General features: G+C 37.6%; 2 protein-coding genes across 3 annotated transcripts; one reads left to right on the top strand and one right to left on the bottom strand.

Moving 5' to 3' along the window:
• Window positions 1-7: 7 nt before the first annotated feature.
• On the top strand, window positions 8-3815 carry cgrrf1 (cell growth regulator with ring finger domain 1). Of its 2 annotated transcripts, none has more exons than XM_035524330.2 (6): window positions 8-249; window positions 506-642; window positions 916-1093; window positions 1393-1540; window positions 1644-1751; window positions 1944-3815. In XM_035524330.2, the coding sequence occupies exons 1-6, from the start codon at window positions 146-148 to the stop codon at window positions 2268-2270; spliced, it is 1002 nt and encodes a 333-aa protein (XP_035380223.1). In that variant the 5' UTR covers window positions 8-145; the 3' UTR covers window positions 2271-3815. The 2 variants fall into 2 exon arrangements, with proteins under 2 accessions (XP_035380223.1, XP_035380224.1); XM_035524331.2 differs by having other exon boundaries at window positions 1963-2147.
• On the bottom strand, window positions 3806-9410 carry psmc6 (proteasome 26S subunit, ATPase 6). Its single transcript, XM_027000792.3, has 14 exons — window positions 9258-9410; window positions 8672-8751; window positions 7953-7992; window positions 7823-7875; window positions 7673-7740; window positions 7438-7552; window positions 6730-6817; window positions 6564-6625; window positions 6340-6463; window positions 6096-6157; window positions 4757-4877; window positions 4488-4568; window positions 4338-4409; window positions 3806-4243 (listed from the first exon to the last, which is right to left on the bottom strand). Exons 1-14 carry the CDS (start codon window positions 9340-9342, stop codon window positions 4125-4127), a joined length of 1170 nt encoding a protein of 389 aa, XP_026856593.1. The 5' UTR covers window positions 9343-9410; the 3' UTR covers window positions 3806-4124.
• Window positions 9411-17767: the final 8357 nt, after the last annotated feature.

Genomic DNA, 17767 nt, shown 5'->3' with positions numbered 1-17767 from the left:
TGGCGCTTCCAGTATTGACAAATCGGCTGTTCGTTTTAATAGCTAGCAATTACTTACTGTTGCTCACTTTAGTTTTTATTCTTAGTTTCATTTACTGCCACTCAAATTCTTTATGTAAAAATATATTTTAGATATTAATTAGGGTATGGCTGCTGAGCTTTTAGTAAAGTTATATGAGTACTCGCCTCTTTTTTACATTAGTGTGATATCGATATGTTTCATCATTACTGTGGCCGTGGTTCTGGGCTGGTAAGATTAATGTCGAGACAAGATGTGTGCATATATGCTTATTCTAACGCTTATATTAATTATGTCAAGGTGATGTGTTAGCTACGTAGATAATGCAAGCCTCAGTTTGTTAATCTCTAAAGATTGGGGGTGATTAATCTGATAGTTATCGCTAGCTGTCTTTATGGATTCTGGTTAGTGCTTCCCTTTTCAGAAGCAGAATTAGCGAAGATATCAGGCACTGGCACAGCTAATGTGGGACGTGCTGCTTCCGTAGGTTTGGATTTGATGTACCAGTCATCCTGCGCAGCTCGGATGAAGCCGTATCTTTCTTACCTGTCCCAGATAAGAAGATGGTCCAGGTAACCAATCCCTTCGCACTGGAGCTGGGGACAATGGCGAGCACAGTAGCCGGTAAGTTTGTTTGTTTGTGTGTCTGTTTTATATATATATATATATATATATATATATATATATATATATATATATATATATATAAAATATAATTTAATACGTATTTAATACGTATATATAATGTTATATATATTTTATTTATATATAAAATATAAAATATATATAACATATATATACGTATTAATATATATATATATATATATATATATATATATATATATATATATATATATATATATATAATTAATACGTTCTAAATCCATGTTCTTTTAGAGGGTGTGATCTTGCGGGCGTGTTGCCTGGAGAACACCGTATTGAGCTGTTTCTGGGGATGTGGTGTCCAGGCCCTTCAGACTGCTCTCCAGAGGCACCATCATGGGCCCAGACTCACTACCCCACACTTATTTCAGGAGGCTCTGCAGTTTCAGTACAACCACTGCGAAACATTTAAGTATCCTTTAAATCTTAATTCCATACCATGGTGGTCTCTACTGCTTGCTTTTTTGCTCAGATGTGTTCAGGTTGTGTAATCCCTGGATAGTCATTAATTACTTGACCTATGACTTGAAATGTTCATAACTAATCGATACCATTAGACTATTTGCTCATGTGTGAGATGGGTTTGCCTACTGGGGATATTTGCTTTATACTGCACCGTTCCTATGCACTATTGATGTAAAAGTATTGTAATCTGATTTAAAATTGTGATTTTGTTGCAATTGTGCAATCTCACCTTCACCATCATCTCAGCATACAGAAAGAGAAGAAAGAGGAATACTTGACCCAGCTGCCAGCAGCTCTTGGGGTTATAGATTTTGGGCTGCTACCCCGGGAACGCTATCCCTTAGTTGCTGTCCTCACTTTGGCTAATTCTAATGACAGAGACATTTACAATATAGTGAGAAACACAGATTTTATGTACTGTAGCACATTCAGAATGCTATTATGAATAACTAATAGGACATATAAACCTATATTCTCTCTATCCCCTGATTCCCAAGGTTGCCAGTGTCACGGTGGTCCACGTTCCTGATGAAAAATATGGACTGTCTACGAGGATCCTATTTCAGTACCTCCTCACAGTTCATGGGAACATGTATGACTTAAAGGTAGAGCAGTACTAGAGTGTGATCTTCAGAAGCTCTGCAGTCAGCTCACAGCTGCTTCAGCCAAATCATTTTAAACACTTTTAACCTCAAACTTGTTGTGTTCCCTCAGTAATCCTATGTCTAATTAATGATGTGCCATCATTTCACTGAGTATTAAAATATGACTGAAGTTACTACCTGTCTTTTCCACAGCCTCTCTTCGTTTCCACAGATGATAATAGGCTGCCTAGCCATACTGTGTCCACCCCAACCACAGAGGGGGTGAAGTTACACACTAAATCACCAGATAAGGAAGTGGAGGAGTCAGAAGAGGAAGAAGAATGGCCAGAAGCACCAGGAAAGGACTGTGTTGTGTGCCAAAATGCCCCAGTAAACAGGGTTTTGTTGCCATGCCGACATACTTGCGTGTGTAACAGTTGTGTAACTCACTTTCAGCATTGCCCAATGTGCAGGGCTTTTGTTGTGGAGTCTTTCACTTTATCCAGTCAAGCACCTACTGAGAACATAGTGGAAGAGTAAAAAGACCATGTGAAGAGGGTAGATCAATGTAAAAGAGAAATGTTTGAACCTTTGGAATTGTTAAAGGATTTTTGCAGCATCAAAAAACACAAGAGGAAGAAAAAACAGGAAAAAGACAAAAAAAAGAGAATTTGTTTTTGATACATGTATCAGTACACACAACAAAATCAGTTATTAATATAGATGTGGTAGTGCTGAGTGAATAGGTGTCTCTTAAGTTTGGTCTTAAAATTTTACTTGTGCTTTCAATAACGTGGAAGGGTGTTCCAAAATTTGGAAGCAGGAGCATTACATGATCTTACTCCCATAATGGACAGTGTTAGCATATGGAGTGGAAAGTAGGCCAATGTCAGGATCTGAGTGAACAGGAGGTTGTGTAGAGATGAAGTTCACAGAGATAATAAGGAGCAGGACCATTCAGTGCACTGTTACATGAAGCCAGTGTAAACTGAAAGAGAAGAGCAGTACTGAGTCTTGTAGAAATTAGCCAAGCTGCTGAATTCTTGTTGTATTTCTGGCTTATTGAGCACTTTAGCAGGAACACCAGAAAATAAGTACAGTAACCTAAATGAGATGGATTGGCATTTCTGAATCATGAAAACAGAGGGGCGGAGTTGAGCAGTACTCAGTGCCGATTCTAGTCTGTTGGGGCCCTCTTAGGGATTTCAGGTCTCCTATTGTCATTGCAAACTTTGCACATTGCTACTCACTGCTGTAGTTTAAAGTTTGTCAGCCCTCGTGGGCCCCCAACTGACCTGGGGGCCTCAAGCAGTTGCCTGCCTTGCCTAGTGGCAAGTGGCACCTCTGGCAATACTGCACATATAGAACACTACTAGTTAATAAATGTTTCGAAGGGGAGTGTAGTCAAAGGTAATTACCTTGTTATGAACTACATTTGAAGTGACAATGGTTAATATCAAAGATGAGAGAAATCACTAAAACTTATAAGTTGCTTTGGACCTTACCAACACAAACTCAATTTTAGCAGGGTTTAACTTGAGAATTTGCCAGTCCAGTGTTTGATATTTGAAAAGTCTAATAGGGAAACAGGTGAAATTGAAGAAGTAGGTTCAGAGGTACGTCCAACACAGATTTTTTATATGAGAGTAAGATACTGTGATGAACTATCAAAAGCAGTACTAAGATCAAGGGCTAAAAAAATAATAGAACCACAATTGGAGACCATGCACCTTCATTTAACTAACAATTACTTTTTTTCACCAACTGTTGCAATTAAGAATTGCTGGATGTTTCCTGCTTCCTCAGTAGTGGTGTTATTCCGGTAGGAGATCAGCAAGCTGTATCTAAAGTCACCCTTGTTTATGTTGAATCCAGAGGCAAACTAGTAGATTAACTAAATCCGGTACTAAAGTAAAATAGTAGTATTTTAATCTTTCATTGCTCTACTATATAGATCCAAGTACTCATTGTATTAAATATTGACTACAATATTTACTATAACAACCAAATGTCCTAAATTATAATCTCTTTAAGAGTACTGCAGAAATATTTCATTGCATAATAAAATCATCCTATTATTCAGTATCAAACTTTAATTATGTGATGAACAAGGCAGAAACCATGTTTATTTATAATGGTACAAATGGTTCTAAATAATTGTATGCATTTTATACATACTCAGCCAAGAGTCACTGCATTAGACTGCACAATATGCATTAGCCCAGAGCTGAGCAGGCTGGACGATGCCATTCTGATAAGAATAGATAATATCAATGTCAATATCAACAGTTCACAAAAACAAAAGTTTCTGCAATTAAAAAACAAAAAGGCAAAGTGTATTATCCCCAAAGGCAAAACATTGCACATCTGGCAGCTGGCGGTGACATTAATAGTTTATACAGGTTTATAATCCAGTTTAGATTCCAGCTTCTTTGAATCTGCCACTTTTCGTACTGCCTTCATGAAATCTTCCTGAGTTACATAGTCACGGTCTGCGCGAATGGCAAACATACCTGAGAGGTAAAACAGAGGAAACTCAGACATCAAACACCAAAACTCATCCGACTTTCATGTACATGACTGCTCTGTTACTGGATTCTTCCTTACCAGCCTCAGTGCAGACATTTCGCAAATCTGCTCCATTGAAACCATCCGAGAGTTTGACAATCGCTTCATAATCTAAGAAGAAGAAAAAAAACCCACACATTAGGAGAGAACAAAGCTAAACGAGAAGGTGCTCTGAGAGTGGAGTCACACCTATGTCACCATGCTTGGTAATGGGTCCTGAGTGGATCTTCAGGATATCCAGACGAGCCTGTTCATTGGGTAGTTCAATATCTAGAGCAAAGAAAACACTTGGGGAGGCAGTATTTATGGCAGAAGCTACTCCAGCAAGTACCAGTGCTGTTCAGCTCCAATTCAAACACCTTTGGGGTCACCAGGACCCTGGCCACTTCCTCAGCACAAACCATGCAAGGCTGGGATACTTTTTTTACTCAAGAGAAGAAATTATTTGTGTGACATACGGATCTTCCTGTCCAGTCGTCCGGGCCGCAGCAGGGCAGGGTCCAATGTATCAGGACGGTTTGTAGCCATGATCATTTTCACTCTGTGTAGAGTGTCGAATCCATCCATCTGGTTCAGCAACTACCAAGACAGGTCTCATGGGGTAATTGGCCACATACCAAACACATTCATTCCAATCTTTCGGGTTAATAAGGATTTTATGTCTTATAAGAAGTGCGGCCAATATGGCGTACCCTAAATCCAATGTAATACCCAAACTTTGAGGATCATAAATTGTTAAGGACTTATACGCAGAACTGTATAATTTTATTTACTTTCAAATAATATTGATCAGTGAAGATACAGACATGGCTTATTACATCACCCTTCAGTTACAATGATTTTTTTTTTTTAAATACAGAAATGATAGGTGTGATGTTTCCATTTATGAATCAATTGCTGGCTGGGCTGAGAGGTGAGTAGCTGTCTATCGATACAATGGCTGCGTAGTCAGCTAACTAGCTGATCAAATTATAATACATTCAGCAAAATCTAAATGTGCAACCACATGTGTATTTGCAAGTGAACTACAAAGTCTGTAGGTAGCTGATTGTCTAGTTTGTAGCAACTTTTTTTTGAGAAAGATGCATGGTTAACTGGTAAAATTGCATAAACAGACACACAAAACAAACTGTCTTTTTTATTGTTAAAAGGTTAGCTAACCAAGTCAGTTTCATACACTTTACCATTCAATACTGTGAATTTGCATTTGCAGTGGCTACCTTTTACCATGAACGGTACAGCTAAATGTGCTAACACCATGTAAACTAAAATGTGCAAACATTTATTTACTGAATATTTTTGCCAAGAATTACGTTTTCAGATTTCTCATTCTGAAAGTGTGGTTTGTGAGTTCAGTTGATTACAAGTATTTGCTCCTAGTACTAGCTAGTTCATGCATGTATTGGTAGAAAGTGCACTGTGCCTGAAAAACAAAACATCTATTTTTTTAGGAGGCCTAGTCCTAATAAATGGGTAGCTGTAAATATGGCCTATATACAGTTTAGCAGTGTTATGTAAAGTGTAGGGTTACTTTAACTGATGAATTTCCAGATCTTGGCATTATGGTATGGAATGGCCTGTACTGAGATGCAATTTAATAACAGCAATAATATAGGTCATAAGACACATCTCTGTTAAAATTGGTATCAGCAGCCTTTAAATCATGCATATCAATTGACAAAGAGGAATTCTAATTTTAAATTTTATGTTAATGCAATACAACATGATACACAACTTTATTTACTATTTAACAAAAAGTACAATCAACTAAAATAAAACCCTTTGACAAGTGAATACCTCCATGAGTGTCCTCTGGATCTCTCTATCTGCAGATGTTCCCTCGGAGAAACGGCGGCCACCTTTAAAGCACATTAAAAACGCAAAGCTTGAGCCTCATTCAAATCCAGTCAATGTCCCTTCTGCCATCACTAATGACATTACTTTGGTCTTTCCTGCCCCTCCTTTATGAACAAATATTATCATTCACACTTTACAGGCCAGACAGTGTTTGGGACTCCATGGATACAGAAAGCATTATTACCAATGGCATCAATCTCATCCATGAAGATGATGCATGGCTGGTGATCTCGAGCATAGTTGAACATCTCTCTTATCAGCCTGGCACTCTCACCAATGTACTTATCCACAATGGAGCTGGAAACAACCTGGAGAAATGGCATGAGATACTTATTTTTCTACTAAACAACACTTTTCCAAAAAGAGCACTACAACAACCATACATGAATAATGCAGATACACAGTTACCTTTAGGAAATTGCAGTCAAGTTGACTGGCCACAGCTCTGGCTAGAAGGGTTTTACCAGTGCCTGATTGAATACAAGGACTAGTTACATACGTCACTGTTTTAACTGAACACAGCTATGCTTGAAAAGAAGCAAGCTAAGGCTCATTAAAGTACTGAGGCTGGCACCTGGAGGCCCATAGAGCAGACAGCCTTTTGGGGGAATGATGCCCACACGTTGGAACAGTTCTGGATTGGTCAGCGGAAGCTCTATCACCTGAGGGAGGAAAAAAAAAAAAGAAATCTATAGGCCAGATTTGCATCACTTTTTTGCTGATCAAGGCACCCTTTCCTAATTAGAGAAAATTATGTGTTTCTCTCACTGCTTTTGTACACAACACCCATTACTTTTCTGTTCCCCAGGAGCATAGCAGCAATCCATGTGACCCAAGTTCTGAATGGATAAACAAACAAATAAATAGCAATTCCAATATTTTTGGTGAACTAATCAGATAAATGGAAAGGCAGGCCTGCTATAACATCTGTACACATGCAGCAGTGGCCAATAATCTTTAACCTAAAAAAGAAGGGAACGTTTGGTGTCTTATTTGTGTGGCACATGATATGTTGGACCAGTATTTTATTGTTCTAATACATTCTGTAGAAGGCAAGTAACATTAGCTAGATAAAAAGCCAATTGACAGTAATTACACTATTGCTGCTTGGTAACAAGAGTGACAACCAGACCCAGCTTTAAAAAAAAAAAAAAAAAAAGGAAAGAAAAAAAGGCACAGTGCATTGTAACCCACTTTTTACCCTTAAATAAATGGTGCACTTTCCCATCATTCCTGTAGGATCCAGGTCAACCTTGCACTGGTGTATTAACAGTAAACTCACCTCTCTGAGTTCACGGATCTGCTCAGACAATCCACCAATCTCCGAATAAGAGACGCTGCCCGGGTCTTCATGGGACATGTTGTACACCAGTGGGTCGACTTCACGTGGCAGATACCTGCAAATATATTCACAACAGAGAGATCCTGGAGACTTCATTTGTAAAAGACAACAATTTTCTGACTCACTCAAAAAAAAAAAAAAAAAAGGGTTTTCTTTAAGAATGTCATCTCCTCACCTCATGATGGTGAGGGTAGTCATATCCAGTGCCACTCTGGTTCCTGGCTTTAGCTTGGTTTTGTCCAGCTGTAACAAATGTAGTAGGTTAGCTGTGTGAGGGAAGCATGCAGCCATACAGGCCCTGAAGGATACTGGAAAGAGGCCTTACCTGTCTACGACAACCAACGACATAGCGAGGGCCATTGGTAGCTTTGACAATAACTGAAAAAACAAAACCAATGTGTTAAGCTTTTTAAAATGACAACACACAGAAATCTATGAAGTCTAAAAGGACTTACACTTTTCCTCTGTCAGTTGTTTTAACACCTCACCAACAATCTACAAAATATAAACACTTATTAGCTACAAGTACCTGGGAAATCCTCCTACTACATCCTAGGTCAATTTCCTGCATTATAGGTAATTTCAACAGACTAGTCAAATCCAGCAATTTAACAATGTTTTCCCAATGAGCTCAAAATTATTTGATATTTTTAGAGATAAATGGAAATGTATTTACATTTCAAGGCTCTACACATTGCTTTAACAGTAACATTACGTGAACAGTGACATTATGTGAATTTTGTTTATCTACAGATCAAAATTACAAGAACAAGCTAACTAAATTGTCACCAAGACTATTGTAATTTTAGGAGCACTTCACAGGTTACATTTACTTTTAGCATAGAATGTCTCTTTTTCATGTGTCTCTTTGCCCTTTAAATATATCTTTAATTTCCTGAAAGGAAAATCACAGTAAATTTTTAAAAGGAGGCCATAACACACCACACTACATCTGTTATATTCCAGTACATTTGTACTAGCTTGAAATGTATTTACTACGACTACTTTACTTTCAAAAACCTTACATGACTTAAAAGCTAAACTCCATGCAACACTAGATAAGATGTAGAAACTCCGTTTATTAGAACATTAGTTAAATCATTCCACCTGTTTAAAAACACTCTGGATTGCAGTTGTAAATTTGCTAGCTATATTTATTATAGTTGCTACTCACCTGGCCAACACTCTGCAAAGCCTTCAGATCATTCTCAGATTTCTCATACTGTTTAGTAAGTTCCTTCAGTTGTTCTCTCACTAAAAACAATAGCATGAATAAATTAGATATACACTGGAAAAATGTTAGCTGCATAGAATGAATTTCTAATTAATTCTCAATACTAGTCGTTGTAGATGTTAGGCAAGTTTGAACCGCTAACTAGCTAGTTAGCATAACAAGCTTCTACCTTGTCATGCAATAAACGAATCAATGAATCAGTCCAAGTTTATAGCTAGCTAGCTAGTTTCTCTAAACAGAAGCAATACCAGCTTTGCGAGTTACTTTACCATCCAGTTGTTAACCAGAACGATTAGGATTCCCAGCTACTTAGAAAATCTATGAGGTAGCTAACGTTAGCTACAACTACTAGCTACTGCTAATTATAAAACCTACGAGTTCGTTCGCTAGCTAGGTTACAGTCGATGAGACTGCATGACAAAGCGACTTGCAGTTTGGCCGGCGATCTAAATGAATGGCAATTGAGACATGTCAGGTGAGTATTTCATTGTCTGACCGATAAAGAAATCGTGAGTTTGTCACTTACATTCCTTCAAACGCCCATCAATCTCTTTATGCTCAAGCAATTTCTTTCTGTAATCTTGTAGTCCCTTCTCCCTATTGTCAGCCATGTTCTCCGCGTTCTTTTCTTCTTTTAGGACTTTAACCAGACTGAACGCCACATGTCGTAATGCTGCCACCTACCCGTATTTTCTAAAATTGGCACTAAAAAGGCAAAAACAAGGTTTGTACTAATTACGCCAGTGTGGCAATTTCATTGTATTAAAAAATAAATAAATATAGTTTTACTATAAACTGATGAGGAAAAACCCAAACATATTTGCTTCTGATAAACAGCTAGACTTAAAGGTACCATATGCATTTATTCAGTATTTTCAATTGTTTGCCAATGTCTGCTTAGAAAGTACATGACTTTGGTCAGAAACATGTCCAAATACAGTTTTATGTGCCCATTTATAACCCTTAATATGGGCATAGAACAGGGGTGTCCAAATTCTTTGTTGTTGTTGTTGTTTTGGGGGTCAGGAGAAAAATAAGTGCAGCCACAGGCCCTATGTAATAAAACACATAAGTAATAGGCCTACTTAATTATCATCAATTACACTTCCTTTTTACATGAGTGACTAATTATCTACCTTTGGGCTACGTTGTAGCTAGCCCATGTAGCATTTTCTTGCACTTGTTGAGCTGACAGGCTAGCTGCAAGTTGTTTCACCTTCTGTTCTCGTTCAGTACCAGTGCATGATTTCAAAGAGTGATGTTTCATGTCTCAACAAATATACTCCCTCATTACAGCCACTGTTTCCTGACAAATTAAACATACACACTTATTAGCGGGCCAACATTCATTTTATTTCTAAAATATCTTGCAGGTTGTTTAAAAAATGGGCCGCAGATAATGTGGACGTGACAAAATGTAGGATGTGTAAAAAGGTGACGTGAAAAGTTACATAACATGTATAAGCAATGTTATACATTATATATATATATATATATATATATATATATATTTTTTTTTAATTAGAGCATGAAATGGGTATATCATCTTCAATCTAACAGAATCATTTTCTCAGTTTAAAAATGTTTAGTGTTTGGCGTTATCAGTGTTAAAAACTTCTGGTTTGTGTTAAAATCTGCAGCTCAATTCATAATTAGTCACAAGCAGGAATGGAAGAAAAATATTATTTTAATTTGTTTGTTCATATTAGTTTTTTGTATTTTGTTTTCATTTCATTATGTTGTAGCAAATGACTCTATCTTTAAAAATAATGAAACTGATCATTCTGCCAGAATAGAAATGGAAAAACAATGAAAGGTCCATCCATGTACCTTCTGTTTAACTGATTTTCTGTTTTGAAAAGAGAATGGAAAAATGAAATGTAAAGAACTTTTGTCAAAATTGTTTGCAGAGCGAAGCGCCTTTCTTAAGGCAAATTGTGTTTATTTTAAAAGCTCTGCATTAATGTATTTTTATTTGTAATTTTTATTTCTTGCAAGTCTGAGTTTGTAACATGGAAGTAAAAGAACATGATTACACCAAGACCAACAACAAATTCTATTTTATTTATTTTAATTGAGATTGTTTTATCACACTAATTTCACCTGATACCTTAGTCCACATATTTCTACCTGGAAAACAGACACACTTACAAGCAAGATAAACACACAATTACATAAAGAAAGCAGTTACATTTCCCATTAGGAGACACACCACACACTCAGAAAGTGTGGCTTGTATAGAAAGATAGATGAGTATAGAAAAGAGAGATAGAAAAAGATAGAAAGCATGATTATTACTTAAGTATTATAACTGTCCTAATATAAATAGTTCAAATAATCTTCCTCTGTCTATTATACTTGAGATTTACATGTAATCATTTAGTATTAACAAGTGTAAAGGTGAATATACAAGTACTACATTAATAGGGTTAGGACAAAGGTATAATCATTTTATGAATAGCTGAAATAAGTTAACAAAATTAGAGTGAGGGAGTCTCATTTCAGTGGTGATGGCTAGTTAGATTTTACTTAGAATCAAGTGTACTTGGGTTGTTATGTGTATGTAGCGCCCCCTAGCCTCCGTAGCTATGTTTGGAAAGTGCTCCCGAATTCTTTCCCTTAATAAGTATAAATAATAACTAATAAATAAAGGATTTTGGTAGGTAGCTAAGTGTTCTCTGGTAATACTTACCATAATCACCAAAACATAAGTTTAAACACAATAACGATTTACTTATTGTTGTAGGCCTGAATCGACGCTTGGGTGCGTTGACCTATTAAACACATCGGCTGCTTCTCACCTTAGGGTAAAACCAACTCACGTGAACAACTGCCGTAGTCATCACGGCTCACGTGCGGGTCTGCACTGTGCTCGGAGCAGACGAGGCCCCTCTGCGTTGTCCATAACAGCTTCGGGCAAAGAGATATCTGGTCTTACTAATACTTTAGTTCTCTGAAATGGACACAGCTAGCTGTAGCAGCTGACTGCATTGCGAGTCCGTGGCGATTCACAATGTCAGTAGTCAACTTGCGCTCTCTAGCCTGCTAGTTCGCTCACCGCGAAAAGCCCAATCCAGGGTTCTCGACGATATTCACAGAAAACACCGCTAGTCTGCTGCAAAAGTTTAACCATTTGCACAACCAAGTGATTTACCCACTTAATTGCAACTAGCTCTTGTCACCCTCCCCCTCACAATTTTTTCCACTTTCCGCTCGCCCTCCGACCCTGACTGCTGATTGGCTCATGCATACCAGGTAAGAAATATTTAACATGCTAGCTATTCTTCCTTCTTAACCGAAACATATTCACATATAAAACAGGATGAAGTTATTTACAGGTCATTATTTAAAATACAGTAGTCCTTCAAGAATATGGACTTTTAATAAATCTTTCCAATCTAGGTATTCTGGGCTGTGAAGTCATGCTTAAATTCCTAGTGGGGTATTTTTTATAGTCTTTGAGTTCCCCAGGCCAGGTCTGGGGTCATAAGGTTTGGGCCATGTGTAGTTCACAAACGGAATCCAATATACTCGCAAAAGTCAAAATCCAGAAAGCAGTGCAAGAGGCAAACCAAAATAGAACAGGGAACAGGCAAAGGGCAATCCAAAGACACATGCAGAAATCCGAATAACCAGGTGAACCATATACAATAACTAACAGCTCAGAAACCTAACACAAGTTGATGAGACAGAACAAACAAGGCTTATATAATGACTAATGACTAACAAGACACAGGTGATTGCAATAACAAGGAAGCATGAGGAGACAAAACCAGGAAGTAAACAAAATAGCTAGAGTTGCCATGAGATCCGCAATGCCAGGGAGGGACGAATGTGACAGAACCGTCCCCCAACACATGGCTCCCGACGCACAAAAAAACCCTCAGCAAACCAAGAACCAGGGAACAGAAACAAGACTAGACATGTACAGGCACAGGAACCATGTTAAGAACAGGAACTGACTTTTGGCAAAACACTGAGGTTCAGGAACAGGAGTATCAGGCATGACGAGATGTGGCATGGAAGCAGGAACAAAGAGTGGAGGTGAGACAGTGAATAGGTAGATGATCAGGGATCACGCCAAGGACCAGGACTGGAGATGCCACGGGAGCAAATTCAGAACCTAATTTGGGAACTAGGCAGATGACAGGACAGGATGCAGGACAATGGGGGACTGAATAGGACACTGTAAAATAGACCGGATTAGGGACTGAACATACAACACGGGGATTGGAACATAGACAGACATTGGCACTGGAACTGACACATTCAGCGTGAGGTCACAACCATGACCTCATGCCAGGAACAGAGACTGACTGAACAGCATCTCTCACACCAGAGACCTGGCTGAGAACTGGCTGATGGGCATTTCTCACACAGGAGACAGGGACTTGCTGAGGGTCAGGGTGTGCAGCAGCTAATGATGGCTGATCCATAGATACTGCTGCTGCCATGAGCCTGAAAGCACAGATGCTGCAGATTATGGGTCCAGGGGAGCTGCATTAATCAGCACTGGGTCCAGAGGTGTGGCTGCTGCTGACAGCGCATCCTGAGGCGCTGCAGACATGGCTTGATGGTCACTGAGTGGTGAGCGCATTCCTCACCGGTGTCCGGAGGCTGGCCATTGCGTTTCTTGCTGGTGTCTAGAGCCCGATGCAGGTGCACAGAACTCCCTTATGTATGTAATTATACATATTAATAGACATTGAGTCATCATAGAGAATACAAAGAAAAAATGAAACACTATACAGACAAAAGAAACAGTGCAAAAGAACATAATTTTAAAACTGGAGACATTGTATACATTGCAAACATGGTCAATGGAAAGTTGGAACCTATCTGCAAAGATAGACGTTATGTAGTGCTCAGACCAACCTCAGAGACCTTTGAACTTGTGAACACAGAAGATGGAACACTGGCTGTTTGTAATGTTAAAAACCTTAGACACACTCCACTAAAACAGAATTGCAGGTTCCAAAATCTGATGATGTAGTGGAACCAGAACCAGTGACAAAGAAAGAAGCTAATTTCAAAGACATGATTATGTAACTGAAATAATAACTTGTGGAGTAAGGACTAATGGAGGAGATGAAAGGCTGTTTCAGATTAGTTAATAAATGGAGATATAGGTTCAGAGACAGGAAACAAGTTCCCAGAATTAAGTTTATGTGGAAGGGGGTTTTATTTAATCAAAATTACCCAGCTCATATTTTATATTGTTTGGGCTGTATTGCTAAATCAATGAAGGGATGTAGTATAGTTATGTTAACGTGTGACGGGAATGAGAAGAGAAGAGCAGGATTAGACAGAGCTGGCTACAAGGTCTTAGAAGTTGTTAATAAATCAACTAAAAGAATCTGGATGTACTGCTTGTTTATTAAACAACACTACAATGATGTTTACTGTCCGTATTAGCGGGAAATTAACACAGCCAATCAGTCAATTACCTCATCACCAGACCCCTTTAAGTATCATCAAATAACTCATACAACTCCTTCATCATAAAGAAAAATATTGGGAGAGATATTAATGCAAGGGGACCTTATAAAATTGTCAAAACGTAACTGCCAATGTATATTATTAAGTGAATAATTTGAAATGAACATGATAAATGAATTAAACTTGATGTTAAATGACATTTTCATCATGATGCATTTTGTAGCACTGTCCAAAATGGTGCATGTGAGGACTGTGAATGGGCTATCTATGGGCTGTGAATGATCTGACAGTACTCCCAACATTTCTACTTTCAGTTAAATAATAAATTCCTCTTTAGGTAATGTGAGTTGCTTAGGTGGGTCCTCCTCTCCTAGTGACTGATACTGCCTGAATTTCCTTTCTCTCATTAATTATCCTCCTATTGGAGGTCATGAACAGGGACTCAGTGTTGACAGGGAGAGGAAACAGCTGAACATCATTTACACAGGCCCTCAGAAGCTATTCCCCTAAGACTCACAGCATACACACAGGTTACTAGTGGCCATACAGGCAGGGCTCAATCATTCTTACCGCTAGTGTACATTCTTGCTATAGTTCATGCTAATTTATCTTATACAAAGAGTGAATAAGCCTGAAGTATACGTTACATCAACTAGATTTATATGTATGAAAATGTTCACTAATGACTACTCTGGGGCAGTCTGATTACATTCAGTTTACATTTTACATTACAGTTTACATTGGACTCTAACCTACTCTACTGGCTAGGATGTATTCTATGAGCAAATGACAAAGCACTTTTGTAAGTTACTCTGGATAAGAGCATCTGCTAAATGCCATAAATGTAAATGTACCTTTTCAGCATTTCACAGATGTTTTTATCTAGTTAGACTTTTATCAGAAAACATCATGTGTACTCCCTGGGTATTGAGCCCGTGAATTTGGTATTGCTGGCAGATGTAAGAGCAACAGGTTTCTGAGGAGATGGCCAGTGTTAAAGCAGGAGCTAAAACATTTTTAAGACATAGGGAGGTTCTGAGATTATTGTAAGAGGGGAAAACCTTGTTTAGAGCTTCTTCAGGTTGGGATTGAATAAAGCAGGAAACAACAAAGGGGTCAAGTAATTTTTAAACAGGTTTATTGACAGAACCATCAGATAAGTTTAGGTTCTTGGCCAAGCTATCTCTCTCCTCTCTTGTGCCTGCACGCTAACTGGAGTTCCCACCAATCACACCCTGTCAAAGCAGTAAAACCAAATCTCACAATATTATTCCATAAACACTGCAAAGAGAGAGCACAATAGTATTTTAATTAATAAGACTGGGGTCAGACACACTTTCGCCAGATGTTTGACTTTTAATAATGAGAGATTAATTACTCTTTATTGTAATTATTATCACTGTTAAGTAATTATTTATATTTATGTACAAATAGTTCAAATGATTCAAATACAAATTGTTCAATAGAGCCACTAGATTATGTAATAAACTTACTCACAAAAGCAAAGGCTATTAACCAGCATTCAAATATTCTGTCAGAAAATGAGAGGGTTTTAAATGGTGTTCTGTTTATGAACCATTACTTCAGTCAACATACTTTTTATTTAAGGATCATTATTTTTATTCACGGAAAATTATTCAAGTAACAGTGAGTATCCAACTGTTTAGCTTCGATAAACAATTTATTAAGTAGCTTAAAAATATTGTGATAGTAAGAGTGCTTTTCAAGTGGACAAATATTTAATTCTCCATTATTAAAGTATGCGTATCACAATCTTGCCACAATGTATCTAAAACCAAGTAAGGCTGGTACAGCTATAAGCACACCACAGAGCCATAATATGTAAACACTGGTAGTCAACATTCAGCACACTGTCACTGTGTTGTGATCTTTACCACATGTTCCATTTGAACCTTTCTTGTTGTCTGTGGCTTAAAGTTCTGCATAAACGTTTTTCAAGGTTTGTGCTACATTACTACGGAGACCTGGAAGGTACATAGAGGGGCAAAATTGATGTAAAAAGATATACTTTTGCAACATCTTGCAAACATTTGCACAACTATATCAATCATATGCCTTTTGTATTGTGTTAAGCAAATAATTGTTGTTGTTGTGGAACTACTATTTGGTGCCAATATTAAAACATATTTAACACTACGTTCTGTGCTTCTTTTTTTCCATTTTGTTTCAGCTGTGATGTTTTTTTTTTATGATAACACATTCCTTCTCGTATTCTGTTAAACAGTGCAGCTGTGGCATACACATTATACAGCACCCCTCTGGTACAACTGACAAGTTTGTGAGATCTCACCAAAGGTTTTGCCAGGCTCACAAAATCTTTTTCACCCATTGATCCCCCTACCCTCCATGTGCACTCTGAGGCTCAGTATTGGTTTCAATTTCCCTAATTTAAATCGTGTGAACAAGGTATTCTATCCTAGAAAACAAAACAGATAAACCCCACCAATGAGTCAGAAGGCAAATGTTCCACCAGAATAAAGCAGTATTTTACTATAAGTACAATGTTTCCACATTGTACTTATAGTAAAAGACTGCTTTATTACATATATGACTATATCATCCCTAAATGGATAAAATCACCAAATTTAATATACATTAATTTAGGATTAAAAAAAATATTAATTTATGATTTCATGAGAAAATACCTTGGATTAAAAGAAAATAGTTCTTTAAATGTGGCAGGACAAAAAGTAAAAATGCAATAAAATATCCATTTTATTTCCTCTTTACCTTTTATCCTACCACATTTTGAAGGAACAAGTTTATTAAATGAATCTAATCAAGCAATGTTCAGAATCAGGTTTATTGGTCAATTAAGATATACTTTCAAATTCAGCTCGCAGAACCTGACATTATTCAGTTATGAAACAGAACATTTAAAGTTGCCTAATGAATCTTGGTAGAGTTTGTGTTCCTCTCCACTACTAGCAGAGTTAACCAGGTGTTTACAGGATAATTGTAAATACACTGTTATTGTTCCTTGTTTCTACTGCCAGTTAAGCACTTGTCTCTTATGGTATGCAGAGCTGTTTAAAAATTCAAGGCCGCAGTGCATTAGCCGAGAGGTGCGACTCAATGGAAAGTGCATTGGACAGTACTTTGTGGGAGTGCTCTCACAGCACATTTCTAATGTGCTTATACTATCCCCTGACACACTCCAGGTCTGAGCCTCTGAAGGACTCTGGCATTGACAAGAGGAGCTTAGATGTTACTGACATACTGAAAATGATGTAAGAAGAGGAGCAGTCACATGGTACAGGCTGTCAGACAAGTGACTGATTTTATAGTCACAAAGCCTTCAACTGCCTGAATGTTTAAATCAGCCATATAATCATCATCATTCATATGATTTAGAAAAACATTTTCATTACTGTCCAGCAGTAATCAGTAAATGAATGAACAAGTAAGCTATATAATGTAATATTTGTCATACAGAAAAGCCTGAAATCTTACTATCTAATTAATAACTTACTATATAAGTATACATGTAAGAGTGTTATATTAAATACCACCTCTTGCTCAGACTCAGAAAATTCCACCTTCACTGTCTCTGCTCCTGTTTTCAATCCTGAAGAG

The sequence above is a fragment of the Electrophorus electricus genome, chromosome 7 (assembly GCF_041902795.1).
Source record: "Electrophorus electricus isolate QZ-2024a chromosome 7, ASM4190279v1, whole genome shotgun sequence".
Lineage (NCBI taxonomy): Eukaryota > Metazoa > Chordata > Actinopteri > Gymnotiformes > Gymnotidae > Electrophorus > Electrophorus electricus.
This window is presented reverse-complemented; position numbering and strand designations above follow the sequence as displayed.